Source organism: Ctenocephalides felis, unplaced genomic scaffold (genome assembly GCF_003426905.1).
Source record: "Ctenocephalides felis isolate EL2017-DRISC unplaced genomic scaffold, ASM342690v1 CF-g0.4_SCAFFOLD_01604, whole genome shotgun sequence".
Taxonomy (NCBI): Eukaryota; Metazoa; Arthropoda; class Insecta; order Siphonaptera; family Pulicidae; genus Ctenocephalides; species Ctenocephalides felis.
The window spans coordinates 46,666,658-46,683,524 of NW_020537758.1; the positions used below are offsets into that span (position 1 = coordinate 46,666,658).

General features: G+C 27.9%; 1 protein-coding gene across 1 annotated transcript; it reads left to right on the top strand.

Moving 5' to 3' along the window:
* Positions 1 to 225: 225 nt before the first annotated feature.
* Positions 226 to 1,842, top strand: LOC113373856 (kinesin-like protein Klp98A). The gene is made up of 5 exons (XM_026614127.1): positions 226 to 288; positions 602 to 817; positions 1,021 to 1,093; positions 1,166 to 1,341; positions 1,527 to 1,842. Exons 1-5 carry the CDS (start codon positions 226 to 228, stop codon positions 1,767 to 1,769), a joined length of 771 nt encoding a protein of 256 aa, XP_026469912.1. The 3' UTR covers positions 1,770 to 1,842.
* The last annotated feature ends 15,025 nt before the right edge of the window (positions 1,843 to 16,867 follow it).

Below are 16,867 nucleotides of genomic sequence, written 5' to 3' on the forward strand. Positions count from 1 at the left end.
ATTTGGTCTATGACGATCCCCTTCACTGCCATTTAAATAAAGAGACACCGACAAATAATTTTAACACTATAAATATATCGAGTAATGAAATATCAAGTGTGCCTTCAGAAATAAGTTTGACAGAAGATATAGAAATTAATAATTGTAAATCAAATACTATGAACAATAAAACTGCAGTGCCTTTAAGAACTATGCAAAGAATACAACATAAATAGCAAGACAAAAATGATTATTATGAGAATTTTGGAAGCTCAGAATTCGAAAGAAGCTTTAGATAAGCAGATTGCGGTTGGTATAGATTATAAATATATAACTTTTTTATAGTTTTAATTTTTTATTTATTTCTTTAATTACTTTGCATTTTTCTTTTTACGTAACTATTGTCCAGGTATTTATTTTAATAATTTATTTTAATTGTAGGTCTCTCTTTATATTTATTGTAATTGATAGCTGCTTCTACTTTAGTTTGATATTTAAAGAATTTTTAATTTCACTCTTTATATTTTGAGTTATAATTAATGGATAAAGAGTTTATGATTGACTTTCTCTTCTGTCATAGTACTGAATTTGAATTTAAGTATTTTCATTTTATCAATTATAGATATTACATGACCTGCAAAGACAGAAAATTCAGCTAGAAAAATATCTTCAAGATGTATATACGAATGGCGATATAAATGAACGTGTAAATGTTGACTGCTCGACAAGTGATGGATCAAGCGATGTTGATACTTGTAGCAATTATATAGAAGATTCTAATCTTGATACTTTGCAAAATGATGCGAATTCTTTACAATATACAAGTGTTTACTATATGGTGAGTCCGATTTGTACATTGATAAACAATTTATAAATTTAGTAATGAGCGGTTTTAAATTCATTTTATTGTGAGGCTTGCATTTATGTGCAGGCTACGTAGTACAAACTGGTTACATACTGGTTGCATGCCTCATCATAATTTTGCAATTTTATGTTTACTGATAACTTTAATTTACCCCTTCATTTATTTTATTTATTCAGGGCCAAGGAGAAGATTGTTCTTCGCCGTTCGCGTTGAGTTTATCACGAACAATGCCAGCGTTCAATGGCGAAGGTATTAAAATTATCTCCCGTTTTTGTTCAAATCAAAATATATGTTTTTTGATTTTTTAAATATGTTTTATAGGTGGTGACAGAAATGTAATAAGCGTAACAGGTTTTGTCATTCGAGGCGCTAGAAAGAAAACACACGTGGAATATGAAATCCGTATTTATACTGAAACTGAATCATGGAGTTTGTTGAGACGTTACAGCAAATTTAGAGATTTACACTTGACGATGAAGTCGAGATATGGACAGAAGGTATGGAACGGAATTAATATTAGTATCGCAGTATATACTTATTCTTCAGAACACAAAACTAACGTATTATGATTTTTTCTTAAGCTAACCATGGTTGTATTTGATTACTAGTACTATTTAGTCATAGATAAACAAGTATTTAATAATCTAATATATTTTGTGCGTTGTTTATTTTTCGTTCCCAGGTGGCTGAGCTTAGTTTTCCGCCTCGACACCTATTTTCTTCGTCCTGCTCCGATGAAACAGCGCGTACGCGTCGGTCTGAATTAGACACCTATCTTCAGCGTCTTATCGAGGTCTGCTCCGAAATGCCGGAATGTCCCCTGCACGCCTGCAGGGGGCAACAATTGACCAAGCTTTGTTTGCTGGAATTTAGTGACTTCTTCAGAAAAGGTATGTTTGAAAGCACACGTTACGGTACTAGTTAGAAAGAAAGTTTCAGAAACAATAGTAGAGTAATGTATCGAATTTGGTTAGTTATTAAATTGAAATCTATATTATTTTGGAAGTTGGTTTAGAGAGTTACCAACTTATTTGTTAGTCCGTATTATTTTAAGAGAAATTAAAGGAGTTTATTACAGCTTTCATTAAAACGATACTTCCGAATTATAAACCAAATAGTTTCTCTATTATAATGCTTGGCAAGATTTTTAAAGGATATCTTTTATTCAACTGTAAAACATGCCGTACACAAGGCAAGTATGAAACTTGTGTCAAAAATATTATTATACAAATATTTATTTAATGATACTAAATCTGATTACTAAATCAATTAATGACTCAACTGAATTTTATGGTACATTTTTAATAATATATATTAGTCTTTAATAATATATTAGTAAATTATTAGATCTAGATTTTTCAATATTTAATATTGATTATTTATTTTTTTCAAATTCAAAGGTGTACAATATTTAATTAACTTATTTTAGACTGTTTTATTCACCAAATTTTAATTTAAATTAAAATTAAATTAATTTAGTAGATTTTATATATTTAACACAATTTTAATCAAATCATATCTGATGGATAATAAACATTTGACCTGTATCATGAACAGGATTATTTAAGTATTTTTTATTAAAAAGTAATAATTTGTGTTTTAAATATATAATTATATATATTTTTCTTGTAAGTGGTGCACATGCCAATTAATAAAGATAGTATAATGAAAAAAAACTAATATAAATAGAAGTCGAAGTTATTACATATATTATACTTTCTTTGACAATATACATAAAACCTAATTAAATATGTGTATATAACACATTTAGTATGTAAACGATTTTTATGAACGATTTTCTTCATTGATACCAGTGAATTTATAATTAGTAATTATTTATTTATATGAAATCTATATTTATAATATAGAAATCTGTCTCAGATGATATAATAATATATACCACCGTCAAGATTTTATTACATGAATAGGAGTATTCATACTTAATTAAACCTAGATTAGTTTTGGACTAATATCTGTTTTTTGAGAATGTAATATCTACGGCGCATGAGTATGTGTTAATAATTAATATTTTATTCATTTTTTTATCGGGCGATAAATATTTGTCGCAACATAGAATTTAATCAAAATAATTTTAATCAAAGATTTTATGTGAGATAGTAATTAATTGTTTACCTACATGTATTTCTGCAAAGTGGCTTCCTACGTAGATGTTGTTTCTTTTTATGAATACAGATGTTGTTCATATGGCACATGGTAAAATGGCTAGTGATATTAATATATATTTATAGGCTATTCTATATAAATGTACACACATATCGGATATCTAGATCAAAATATAATCAAGTCAAAAAATCAAAACTATGCGAAATTTAAATAAAGCTGACCAACCGGACAACTAAAAGTCTTTTGATTCCTAAAATTCAAACGCTAAATAAAATAGAAATTGAAATTACTTAAATAAAAATAAGTGAGTACATGGATGCAATATAATATGGTGACACATTATTTTTTATCTAAAAGATAATTTGATTATTTTATTATTTTTTCTTATTGGCGATTTCTGTTTTTTATTATTAATACATATGTTATTTGCGCGATTTCAGATTGTAATTTTGTAAACAAAGTAACTTTTTGAAGATTGATAGTTTTGGTCTAGGTGTACAATATCTGACTGCTTAGAGCTTAGGTGTAGTGCTTTATTAATTATTCTAAATAATATTTATAAATCAATAATTAATAATGCATATTTTGTGAATATCATATCTAAAATATATTGAAGAGAGTAGGATACAAAAATAGCAAGGTACTATTTTAATTAACTCTTAAATCTAGTTTTTGCTACTTAAGTAAACCGATATTTATAATTATCGATAATCGATATCTACATTTTATTAAAACTTCATTTATGCTATTTTTTACAATAGATATTTAATTCGAACTGACCGAAAGTAATTTAAAAAAATATGTGCTGATTTTTGGCATGTTACCTACATAAAATAAGATATTGATTGTCGAAATCATTGTTAAAAATATGTTGTAACTAATATTCAGATGTGTTAATTATTATAGTATTAATACTAAAATTCTCTTTTATAATGCAATTAGTTAGTTAAGATAGTTTTATTAAGACAAAAATAGTTTAGACAAGACTACAAAGAAATTAATTTCTAGTTAATGCATTCGTACTCCATATATTTATTACTCATATGTCATAGACGTTTTCTATTTTAAACGTCATAATAATTAATATTTACTTAAAATTTGTTTAAGGCGTACTAAATATTTTGGCTTTGTTGCTTTTTTTACCGATTATTTGAGATTTAATTTTTTTTATTTGTATACAAAATTTTTATTTTATTTGTAACTAATTATAATTTCCAAGATTGTGTGAGATATTCTTCCATAAAATGAAAAAGCAATATTGATCGAAAATTAGCAGTTCAGTTTTGTAAACAAATATCTATTATTATTTTTCAACTGCATCTATGATAACGTATTATTTGTAAAGTTTTTTTTAGCAGAAACATTAAAAAATTTAAATACTTTTTTTGTAATTTTTTTTATGGGCGTGTTTCATTCGTCTGTTCTTTCCATTAAATTTTATTTATATTATTTGCAAAAGTAAATTTTATTTTTGTTATTTGAATTACCAAAGGATTTATTATATAAATAATTTAAAATTTAAAATGCTGAAGTGAAGGGACCATCATACGAGACGACTTAAACGGAAATAATAATTGTTAAATATAGTGCTTAGCTTTTAAAGTTAACTTATGATTATAAAATTTATATATATATATATATATATATATATATATATATTTATAGCAATCTTTTTGTATGTTAGTGCAATATTAGAATGTAATATATTATTTCTGTACCTATGTTTCAGTTGTATTTTGCAAATAGTTACTTTGTTAAATATAATCTGTTGGTACATTAGGGCGATTGAAAATTATTATTTGAATCTTCGTGTTATAAAACCTTGTTTTTATAAATTGTATCATATGAAGATTAAACTTTGAGCATTGTATTTTTCTTGGAATCATTTCAATAAAATTACTGCCTTTATTTGCATATTTTATTTTAAATGGTATAAAAATTTATGTTTAATTTTGAATTTTAAATTGTATATTTTGTAATTAAAAAATTGTATATTTTTTCCTGCTGGATGGTGACACACATTTAGTGTCGAAACCATTACAAATGAATAATTATGTTATTAATTCATTATTTTTATTTTATGCCTAAAATTTAATAAATGTTTAGTATTCACGTTTGATATTTTTAATGTTTAATATTTTTGATGGATAAGTTTGATATATTATAATATATCAAATTACTTTATACAAACATTACATTATAAAGTAATGTTTAAAAAACATTTTATTTGCAATTACTCGCCAGTATTTTTCTATATCATATAAGTCTACATATGTGCTCACCTATATGGGTAAATTAACAGAAAAGTTACCCCTCTTATATTTTGTGTTTTGGAAACCAGGTGATCGGGTGCGTTGATGCAAGTGTTTTAATAGAAGAGTTGATGTAGATTTTTTGTATAAAAACTGTATCAAATTCAATTTATAATTGAAACTGTAATAATTTTCTCTGTAATTGATGAATATTTTTACTGCATTTATTTATTTTTATTGATAATATTAATAACTATACATGAAAGATTTAAAACATCTGAAATATCTTTAGTCTTAAGACCAACAGGATTTACTAGAATTTTAATGTTGATAACAACAATGAGTACATTAATACTGTGTTACATAATATTATGGAAAATGTGCTATTTTATCTATTTTCGAAAAACTGCAAAATCGATTTGAGAGCTATGTGAGATATACACACATTTATGTATCCCTACATTTATACTTATTTATCTGATATCTATATATAATAGTTCTTGAATACTTATATAAAGATTTATTACGAATACATAACATATATTTAATCTAACAAAAATTTTCCCCCAGATCTCTCACTGATATTTATAAACACAGGTGAATAGAATAACCTATATGAAAACTTTGCATTTCACTTATGTTTTGAAACGATTAGTTTTATCTAATGCACATTGGAGAGCAAAACCATTGAAAGTTTTAAATGTTTCGTGCCAAATAAATACATTTTGTGCTGAAATGTGTGATTTTGCATTGTGAACAATTCCCGCCGTGTGGATGTGAGAATAGTTTTCAGTTAATTCTAGGAAAATTGAAGTGGAAGTCGATTTTGTGAATAGACACCGATGTTTTAAAAAAGCAAAAATTGTAAGTAAATTTTTATTATGTAAATAAGAGCACACTATATCCTCTATAATTTTGCACACCAATTATTTAAAAAATGGTATAAGTAATAGATGGCTCGAGTTCGTGATTTGTCTCTACATCAGTGCCAAATTTAATAAAGAACATATGTTAGCACATGTTATTAATAATTATCTGTTGAAATATAAAAATATGGTAAAGTTTTACAATGATAGAGAAAAGGGAGAGACCAACAATCAAAGCAACTAAAATACATCTCTTGGTTAGATATTTACCATACATAATTTAATATATTTTCTAATAATTCTTTTATAAAATATGTTTTTTTTTAAATTTTTTTTTATGTTTGTAAGTGTAACTAAAAAATGATTTTAAATAATGTAATAAAAGTTTTGAAACCTGATTTGAATCTATGCATATAAATAATTACAATAATTTAAAATAATATTATTAGTGATTTTGTAGCTTTATATAAAATGAAAATTTCAAAGTAGTTGTATATATATAAATTATAATTTTTAATTTGCCTCATCATCACTGTATAATTTAAAAAAAAATTATAAAAGAATTATTAGAAAATATATTAAATTATGTATGGTGAATATAAATATAGTTATTTTTTTTAATTTTTTTTGGTTTCCGTGCTAACAATACCTGTACTTAAACGCTATTGCAAAACCTGAGATAACGATCTTCGTTTGCAATTCTTACGTAAAAATCGATAAATTTTGCATATTATGTGGTAATCTGGCCATTTTAATATGAAGAGTAACCCAGTTTACTGTTTTCATCAATAATTTAAATTGTAAGAAAAAATTTTGCTATAAATGATCAAATATTAACCATTGCTGTTAATAATTAAATTATAAGTATGGATAATAAAAAGTAAATATTTAATAATATTTTAATATATTTTCAGATTTTGAATAAATAACTCATGATATCAATAGGATCTGACTGGGATGATGACATCAGTTTCAAAGAGGATCTTACTATGAGTGCTTGGAAGAAATCAAAAATAGATGCAGGAGAAGGTAACATATTTATAATTACTAAAATAAGCAATTGTTTAAGCAAACAGTTGTTTATATGGAAGTAAATAAATTATATTGGGGATTCCCTCATGTAAATTTTGAAATAGTCCAATTGATGGTATATAAAAATTTATCGCATCTATTGTAGAAAATTACTTTTTACTTTTTCCAATATTAGTATTGGTTTCATTGATATCGAATATCAGACAATTTTATGCAAAAGGTCATAGATAGTTATGTTTATATACGAAGACATTGCGGAATCTTCTTTGATTGCGTGCCTTGCCTGAGTTGCACTTATTATCCATTTCAAGTACAAAATGAATCAAGGTGACATTATTTTTGCAGGGCGGTAGTGTCTTTTAACCAAAATAAATGATTAAATACACATATAATTCAATCAATTATTAAGGCTCTTACTAAATCATCAATTCAATCTTGTATACAAAGCAAAAGAATAGATTTTTTTTAATTAGGCTTAATAAAATAATATAATATTGTTATCAACTTTTATTCTTAATGCCAAAGCAAGTTTAAAACTTATAAAGTATAATTTTTAATTAATATGTAATATATTTATTTTTATTTATGGAATTCATCTATAGAACCAGTTCCCAATACTATACAGTTATAGAAATCACATGTACTAAATTTTATTCAATTTAGTTAAATTTAAGTTTTACTGAATGAATTTTATACCATTATTGGGGCCCAAGGACATTGTAGATATTATAAATAATTATAAATAATAGTTTATAAAAAATGCAATAATAAAAGTTTAAAATATTACTAGAAGTGCTGCAGGAACGTGCATTGTTCCTTTAAGCAAGTTTAAAAATAATTTTACATTTATAAATAATATAAAAAATATAAATTAAATTTTTTACCGATAATTGTCCTTTTCTGCATAGCTCAATGATTGAAATGAGAAAATATGTGCTCTGTCTGATATATCCAATTTAAATATAATAATAATGTTTTTTATAATAATAATGACTTTTGAGTGACAACTTTTGAGTGTCAACTTCTGTGTATGAAAATGTTATTTCAGGTTAAATACTAACAATGGTCGTAATATTGGTATTGATTTATACCTTGACAATGTTATAGAATATTACGAAAAAAACCATAATTATTTGGTAAAATATTGAAGAATTGGCAAGTGACCTGAAAGTCTCATGGTTATCTTTGACTCTTCTGCTCAAAATTTTTGAGATAATCCAAATAAAAAATTGTGCATTTACAGATAAATGTCTTTTTTCATAACATGACTTGTTTATTCCGTTTCCTGACATTATTTCTGACCTAATTTTAAAATCAGTCCATTTCTCTTTGAATTTTTGCATGTCATCAAACTCGATTCACCCCTGCAGTGACGTAGATATTATTTAGGGGTGAATATCGTACCAAGGTCAAAGGTTCCCGAGACTGGCTGTGCCAAGAACAAAATGTATCCATCCTACGTAAAATCTAACATTTGTTTTTTCGCGCTTTTACAGCGAACAACGGAGGCATGAGATCGAAAGGAAATTCGAGGAAATCATGAGAAAAGAACGTGGATCACAGTGAGTTGGATAAATGAAATTTGCTAAATTTATCAGTTATTGAAGTGCTAAATTTAGTTATTTATACGGTTCACATAATGCAATGCCAAAAGTTTATATTATTTTTATGTCGTGGCATTAATTTTAGATTAATCTCTAAGCTGTTTATAGAACATGCAACACTATTTATATTTTCTATCCTGGCACACAAATATGTTTTTTACATATTAATTGAAAATACTTAGTAATGTTATTTATAAATGAATATTTTGAAGTTTGAACAAATTACAGTACATTAATCGATTATACTTCCAATTATTTTTTGTACAAGATTAAATGATTATTTGATTTAATTTATTATTTGGTCATAATTTCAAACATTTTTTTTATATTATGTATGTTTGTCATAAGCAAACGATGATAATTAAGCATGAATGTTTAATCGAATATTTTTAGATTATATATTTTGATTGTTTTATCGAATATTTTTGGATTATATATTTTTTATTTTATATTTTTTGTTATGCTCTGATATTGCATTGCTAATTAATTTTTTACAAAAAATATTTGGTAAGAACTCCTAAATGAATAATTTGAATATTAATTAATTTTTTTGTTTTGAGGATTGGCTGATTAGAGGTTACTCTACATATTGCTTTATTAATATGTATTAAAGTTATTATTCTTAATAATAATACTTTTGTTTCTTTTTAAAACCATCATTGGATGTTGCAATACAATTTCGATCGTCAATTATGGGCGTGACATCCTAGCATGTTAATAACTAAAGTTAATAATGTTCGATAAATTTAAATTATAATTTATTTATTTGAACATTAAAAATGCTTTGATAACTTTTGTACAGTCTCGTACCAATATTTTATAAAGCAAATTGTATGAGCTAGTATTTTTTTGAGAAAAACTGGATATCTGTAATACTTTTGACATCTTTCAAAACAAAGGAATTACTGAAGAAAGGGTGGATCGGCCTTCCAAAGTTAGTGGGGGTCGGTCATACATTTGGACGCGATTGGGGCACTTTAAATGGGCCAAAACGGAATTTTTCAAAATTCAACCCTTATTTTTCAGTTAATTAATGCACGATACATCAAAATTCATTTTAGAGATATGGTATCTTCGGCAAATACAACAATAACATATGTTATTGTTGTACAAATAAAAGGAAGATATGAATGTATATATGTAAACAGATGATCCTTATATAGCATTATAATTTCTTTTTTTACTTTTACTCTTATTAATTTATTCTTTCATTACTAGCTTAGTTACTTAAGACTTATTTCTTATTCACTTATTTAATTAATCTTTCTAAATCTCGACATTAAGAAATTGTTTACAATAATAATAACCCAAAAATATAAAGATGATTTCTTTATATTTTAGTAGAAGCAAAAGCCGCGACAGGCACATTCGTGCTTTAAGAAAGAGCTACATTAACTTGGAGGAGGAATGTAACAGCCGAAGCAAAAGAAATGAGCACCTGCTCCTTACGATGCAGGCGGTCGATTCTAGGGCGGCCACTTTGGCCGCCAAAACCCAAAGGATGCGCGAGCTCAAGGTAAACAAATTCTCTCCATTGGGAGAAGACACATAAAAATAGTTGTTATGATGTAAAAGAGACATTTATTGATAAAACATTGAGTTACTATGGCGTGACAAAGTTCTGTTTAATATTATTATTTCTCATAATCGGAAAATGTAAACAGCAATTGTATACTGTAACGATACAATAAACAGAGTCATATTTGCAAAACATTTTGAAAATAAAAGTTATTTGATAATCAATTGTGTTCATTAAAGTGTTTTGAAATTAACAAATGTTATTAATCACACCAATGTAATTCAAAGTTTTTGTGTAACGAGTGTATTTTTTTCGTTTATGTATGCTAATTACTGGCAGTTAAATTTGTCATTGAAAATTTAACTAGCTGTAAGTGGAATTCTGTTTTAAGGCATTAAGGCATCGTGTCTTAAGGCAAATTGCTGGAACTTCCCGTACCAAAAATTATTATTTTTTTAAAAACGATTAACATTTTTGAAAAAAATTTACTTCGGAAAAATAAGATTTTTGACAAACAATTAGACAAAAAATTACTTTTCGTACTGCTTTAACTGCATAAAGACGAAATATCAACCGCGTAAGCACCGCGTCGACGTCTAACGCGTAAACATTGGTACGGAACCCATAGGAATGTAAACCAAAATTATACTCATCGTTAAAATCTCTATAAAATATCGGATAATTTGATGTGCATATGTCTAATGATCATTTTTGACCGCCAAATGGCATTTTATTTTACTTTTTTCATTAGATCTCCAAAACCGCTAGACCTGCCTTTATGAAAATTTGATCGGTTTTTTACCTTGTCAATACAAGTAAAATGTTTTCTGAATTATTAAAATCGGACGCTCCGTTCTCTTAAAAACTGAGTTACGGTTTTCGGCACTTTTTGTCCCGTATCTTCGGAACGGTTAGACCTGACTTCGCCAAAAACTAATCAGCACGTCTTCTTATCAATACGAATCGAATGTTTTTTGAATTATTCAAATCGGTTGATCGGTGTTCCCGAAATCGTCGACGAAAATTTGTATCCGCACATACATACACACACGCGCATACACACACACACACACATACATCCATTTTTTCTAAGGTATGCCAAAATATTCAGAAACCTTTGAAACGTCGAGAAATGCAAAAAATTTCATTTTCGATTTTTTTGCGATTACTATAACTTGCCCTACGGGTAGTTAAAAATTGAAATTTGCTATTTATCATTGTAAATTATTATTAATTTTATTTAAAGCTTTCTATTGGAGTTTAAGTGAATTAATCCGCTTTGCCTGGAATTATCTGGAATATGTTAATGTGATTACCATTAATGTTTTTATGCTTTGTTAGAAATGTTAACTTTTTATTTTCACAAAGGCTAAAAAGATAAGAAATTGAAAAGTACTGACCTTTTTGTAGAAGGCAGTCCGGATATCGCGAATTCGTATAATCGAGCGCCGGATAAACGAGGATCTACTGTATCAACAATTTGCTATATAGCTCAAAATTGATATATTCGACTATTGTTTATTATTTTAACATAATATGCAAAACTTATCAATACATTGGTCTATGAATTTTTCTTTTTCTAATTGGCCTATTTCAGGTCTGATTCAAGAAGTTACTTTTAATATTTTCTTTTTTATTTTCAGACACAATATGCTGAATATTGTATTCGCACTTCAACAATTCCACTTGCTTCTACTAGTTCAACACCGAAAAATACATTTGAAAATAAAAAATCATTTATTTTATCAGAAAGTCCGCAGCTTCCTCAAAGATTTTCGAAGTCGTTGCATGTTTATACTACACAAGGGCAAGGTGTCAAGAGCAATTCTAATGAACAAGTAAGTGATAAATGAGAAACATTTATTTAATATTTGATGTATAAACTGCACGGTAAATATATAAAAATTAATAACTTGGATGTGAAAGCTTTATTTATTTAAATTAATTTTTAGCCTTTACAAGATGACTTTAAACATTCCATGGTTGAGAAAGATGATGTCAATCGACTAGCCAATTTTAAGCCAGCAACGACTCCTCTACATATTGATACTAATTTGTATCAAGATGATGAAACGGATCAAATTTATCAAGACAAACCTTTAAGCCGAGTGAATAAATACAACAATCCATTACTAAATTACAAAACTCAAGATTTTGAATATGAACCATCTGAGGAAGAAAGAGCAAGAGTCGAAAGTGAAATTTTGAGAGAGTTGGGACTATCACCATATGCTTCAAAATATAATAGACATACAACATTTGATTTAAAAGACAAAATTCCACCAAACGCATATAATATAGATGATAATGATCAACCATTATTGAAGGAAGTTCCAGAAAAACCGTTTCCTGTCAACACTTACCCTGAACATGTGCCAGAAAAGTATGAACCGATAAATAAAATTTCAGAAATTGAGAAAGTTTTAGGAGAGAAAGTACATCCTGATTCATCGTATGATCAGATAAAATTAGCAAATGAAGTAAAAGATTCATACGATACTAATTACAATCAGCCAACACCTATTATAGCAAGCCAAAGTAAATCAAGACCTGATACTGGTAAGATAGCAATGAAAATCGTTGAAATCAAACCATCAGTCAAAAAAACATCTGATGAAGTTCGAAACCAGTACTATGGTGATAATAATAAAAATGTAATCACCGAATCATCTGCTCCAAAATTGCCACAAAATCAAGAATTTATACCTGTCAAAACTATTTCTTCTACAGACATTCCAAATTTGAAGAGTGAAAATATTGACAAACATAACGAGTATTATGATAATAAAAATTCTAATTCCACTGGTCAGTCCGTTAATAAAACGCAAACAACAAATTATAAAAAATTGCAATTTTCTTCGCCAGAAAAAGGTAATATTGATACTGAAAGTTATACTAGTTCCGATGCACAAAATATGAATCAACTATGCAAGGTTAGTAGTCCTAGTGATGGTGTACACCAGACGGAAAATATACAAAGGAAAGTTGAAAATGTAACATCAAAGCAAATTAAAAATAATTCCTATGTTACAACAAATACCGTTACAAGTTCTTATAATACTACGAATGGCAATACTGTTGCCAACAATAATATCATTTCTAATATTAATCAGCCCGTAAGAAAATCTCCAGAAAACAAATTGAATCAGAATGTGAATGGAATTAATCGGAATAACCAACTCCAAAATCAGTATGGTCAGAGCAGAGGCTGGAAACAAATAATTATGAAGAACCCAGAATTTAAAATAAATCCTAACAGCTTAAATGCACAATATTATCAAAATAATAGAAATATTCACAATGCTCCAGTTCCAGTACCTAGACAGCAAAATAATTACAAGCAGCAACCAACGTATAACAGCCCAAATTATCAGCAAAACATTAATCGAACAAATTTGCAAAATAATAATAATAATTCCAATTATAGTAATCATGGGTCTTCTGAGTTTTCTGAAAATCGGAACAATATTCAAGATAGGAATAATTCTGGCTATCAACAATCAGATTTGAACCTTTCAAACGAAAATAATGAGCAAATAAATGAATCTGGTCAAGATCCTAATATCGGAATAAATGAGAATAAAAATTATTCTCAAAGTCCTACTAAAATAAACAATCAAGGGGATACGCATATTCTTAAAAATAATATTAATTCCAGTTCTGAAGATCCTAACAATCAAAGTCCAAAGGCAGCTCAGAAATTAAATTATTCTCAAGATCCAAATAGTGAGCGCAGTGCACAAGATCCCAATCTAGTTCAGCAAGATCTTAATGATTTGGGAGATCAAGTTCAAGACTCAAATTATGCACAAGAGTTAAATTTTGAAAATGAACCTCAGAGCAGGAAAGATCATTATGGTGAAAATTCCAATTATAATAATGAATCTAATTATGATCAAACTGATAACACCCAAGATCCCAATTATGCTCAGGATCCAAATTATGCTCAAGATACAAACTATTCACAAGATCCAAACTATGCTCAAGATCCAAACTATGCTCAAGATCCAAACTATGCTCAAGATCCAAATTATGCTCAAGATCCAAACTATGCTCAAGATCCAAACTATGGTCAAGATCCAAATTATGCTCAAGATGCAAATTACACACAAGATTCAAGCTATACACAAGATCCGAATTACGCCCAGGATCAGAATTACCCCCAAGATCCGAATTACCCTCAAGATCCTAATTACGCACAAGATCCAAATTACGCCCAAGATCCGAACTACTCTCAGGATTTGAATTATGGCCAAGATCCTAATTATTCTCATGACGCGAGTTATGGTCAAGATCCTAATTATGCCCAAGATCAGAATTACGCTCAAGATCCGAATTACGCCCAAGATCCGAATTACGCTCAAGACCCAAATTACGCCCATGACCCTAATTACGCTCAAGATCCTAATTATGCTCAAGACCCTAATTATGCTCAAGATCCAAATTATGCACAAGATCCTAATTACTCTCAGGATCCAAATTATGCCCAAGATCCTAATTACTCTCAGGATCCAAATTACGCACATGATCCAAATTATGCTCAGGATCCTAATTACGCTCAGGATCCTAATTACGCTCAGGATCCTAATTACGCTCAGGATCCTAATTACGCTCAGGATCCAAATTACTCCCAAGATCCAAATTACTCCCAAGATCCAAATTACGCCCAAGATCCAAATTACGCGCAGGATCCAAATTACGCCCAAGATTCTAATTACGCGCAAGATCCCAATTATGCGGGAGGTGATGAAAATAGTCAACAACAACAAGAAAAGATGTAAAATACTTTAAAAATATAAGGTGAGGAAACTATAATTGAAATTTTTATATTTATTTATATTTTTATAGATTAAGGTAGTCAATTTATTTATTGTTTTTCTATATAATAATTTTAAGCAAATCATATTTTATTGAAATATAAAATAAATATATTAACCCATACAGTACCTATATATTGATATTAAATGAACTGTATAATGAAACACTAATGCTTATGTTATCATTAAGCACCTGTTTTTGTGAGTATAATAAACAATATATGTCATAATTAAAACTATATAATAGTAATTATTCATTTTTATTTGAAATAGTTTGTTGATACTTTTTAAGTTGATTTGGGAACTTCAATCTTTTAAACTTCTAAAACATTTTTTGTAATTACTATAAAAATGCATGCTACATTATATAACATTAATAATTTGTTAAAAAATCTATTTATAAAAGAAATAGAAATATTTTGAATTTTTTGCGCGCTATTCGAGAATTAATAACATTTATTATTTAGAACATTTATTTTTAATAATAGTAATAATTAATTTGGTTAAAAAGAAATATTATTTTTTTAAGTACATTCTAACAGGCTACCTGATATAAGTAGCATTATTTTTAATTTTCCGTAGGGTAAGTTATAGTAATTGCAAAAAAATCGAAAATGAAAATTTTAATATATCTTTACGTTTCAAAGGTTTTTAAATATTTTGGCATACCTTAGGAAAAATGGATGTATGTGTTTGTGTGTGCGGATACAAATTTTCGTGAACGATTTCGAGAACACTGATCAACTGATTTGAATAATTCAAAAAAGCATTCGATTTGTATTGATAAGGAGACGTGCTGATAAGTTTTTGGCGAAGGCAGGTCTAGCCGTTCCGAAGATACAGGGCAAGAAGTGCTAAAAACGGTAACAGAGTTTTTAAGAGAACTGAGCGTCCGATTTTAATAATTCAAAAAACATTTTACTCGTATTGACAAGATGAAGAACTGATTAAATGTTTGGGGAGGCAGGTTCAGCGGTTATAGACTCTCAATAAAAATAATTTAAAAAAATGTCATTTGGTGGTCAAAATTGTTTATTGGACATATGTACCTCAAATTATCAGATATTTTATAGAGATTTTAATAATGTGTACACAATTTTTTTGGATTCCGTACCAAGATTTTTAATTACGGTACGGGAAGTTTCAGCAATTTCCATGCCATGCATTTCACTAGTTTTAGTAGATAATATCGCTTTTTGTGTGTTGTTTTTTCGGTTCAAATTTTCTAATTATCTTTTTAGATGTAATATATTACATCGAAAAATCGAATATTAGCAATAAATAACGTATCGAAAATTTAGAACAAGCTGGGAGAAAAAATCTAAGTAAGGGGCAAATAATGCTTTTAAAAAATTCCGGGACGCTAGGTAGAATTCCGGGAGTGGCCAATTCCTTGGTTAATTTGGGATGTATGGTCATTAAACCAAATCGTAAATTTGTTATTTAGTAGAGCATTACATTATCATTATTGCAAGTTATAGAAATTATTTTCATGGATAGGTGACTAATATTTTTTTTAATTTCTGTGTATTTAGAAAATGATGATTCAGTCATATACAACATAGACCAAACCCTAAAAAAACCACGTCAAAAACATAATATTGACCCAGCGGTGGCGATATCGGTTAGAACGTAGGCTAGCACCAATTAGTCCCGGGTTCGCTGGTTCGATTCCCGCTACCGCCTTAGCCCGACATCAGGCAACTTTGATGTCAAATTTCCACTTGGGGTTATAGATCACAACATAATTTCAAGTGAAAATCGTCCTTCGTGGACATAGCTGCATCATTCAATCATATGATAACTATT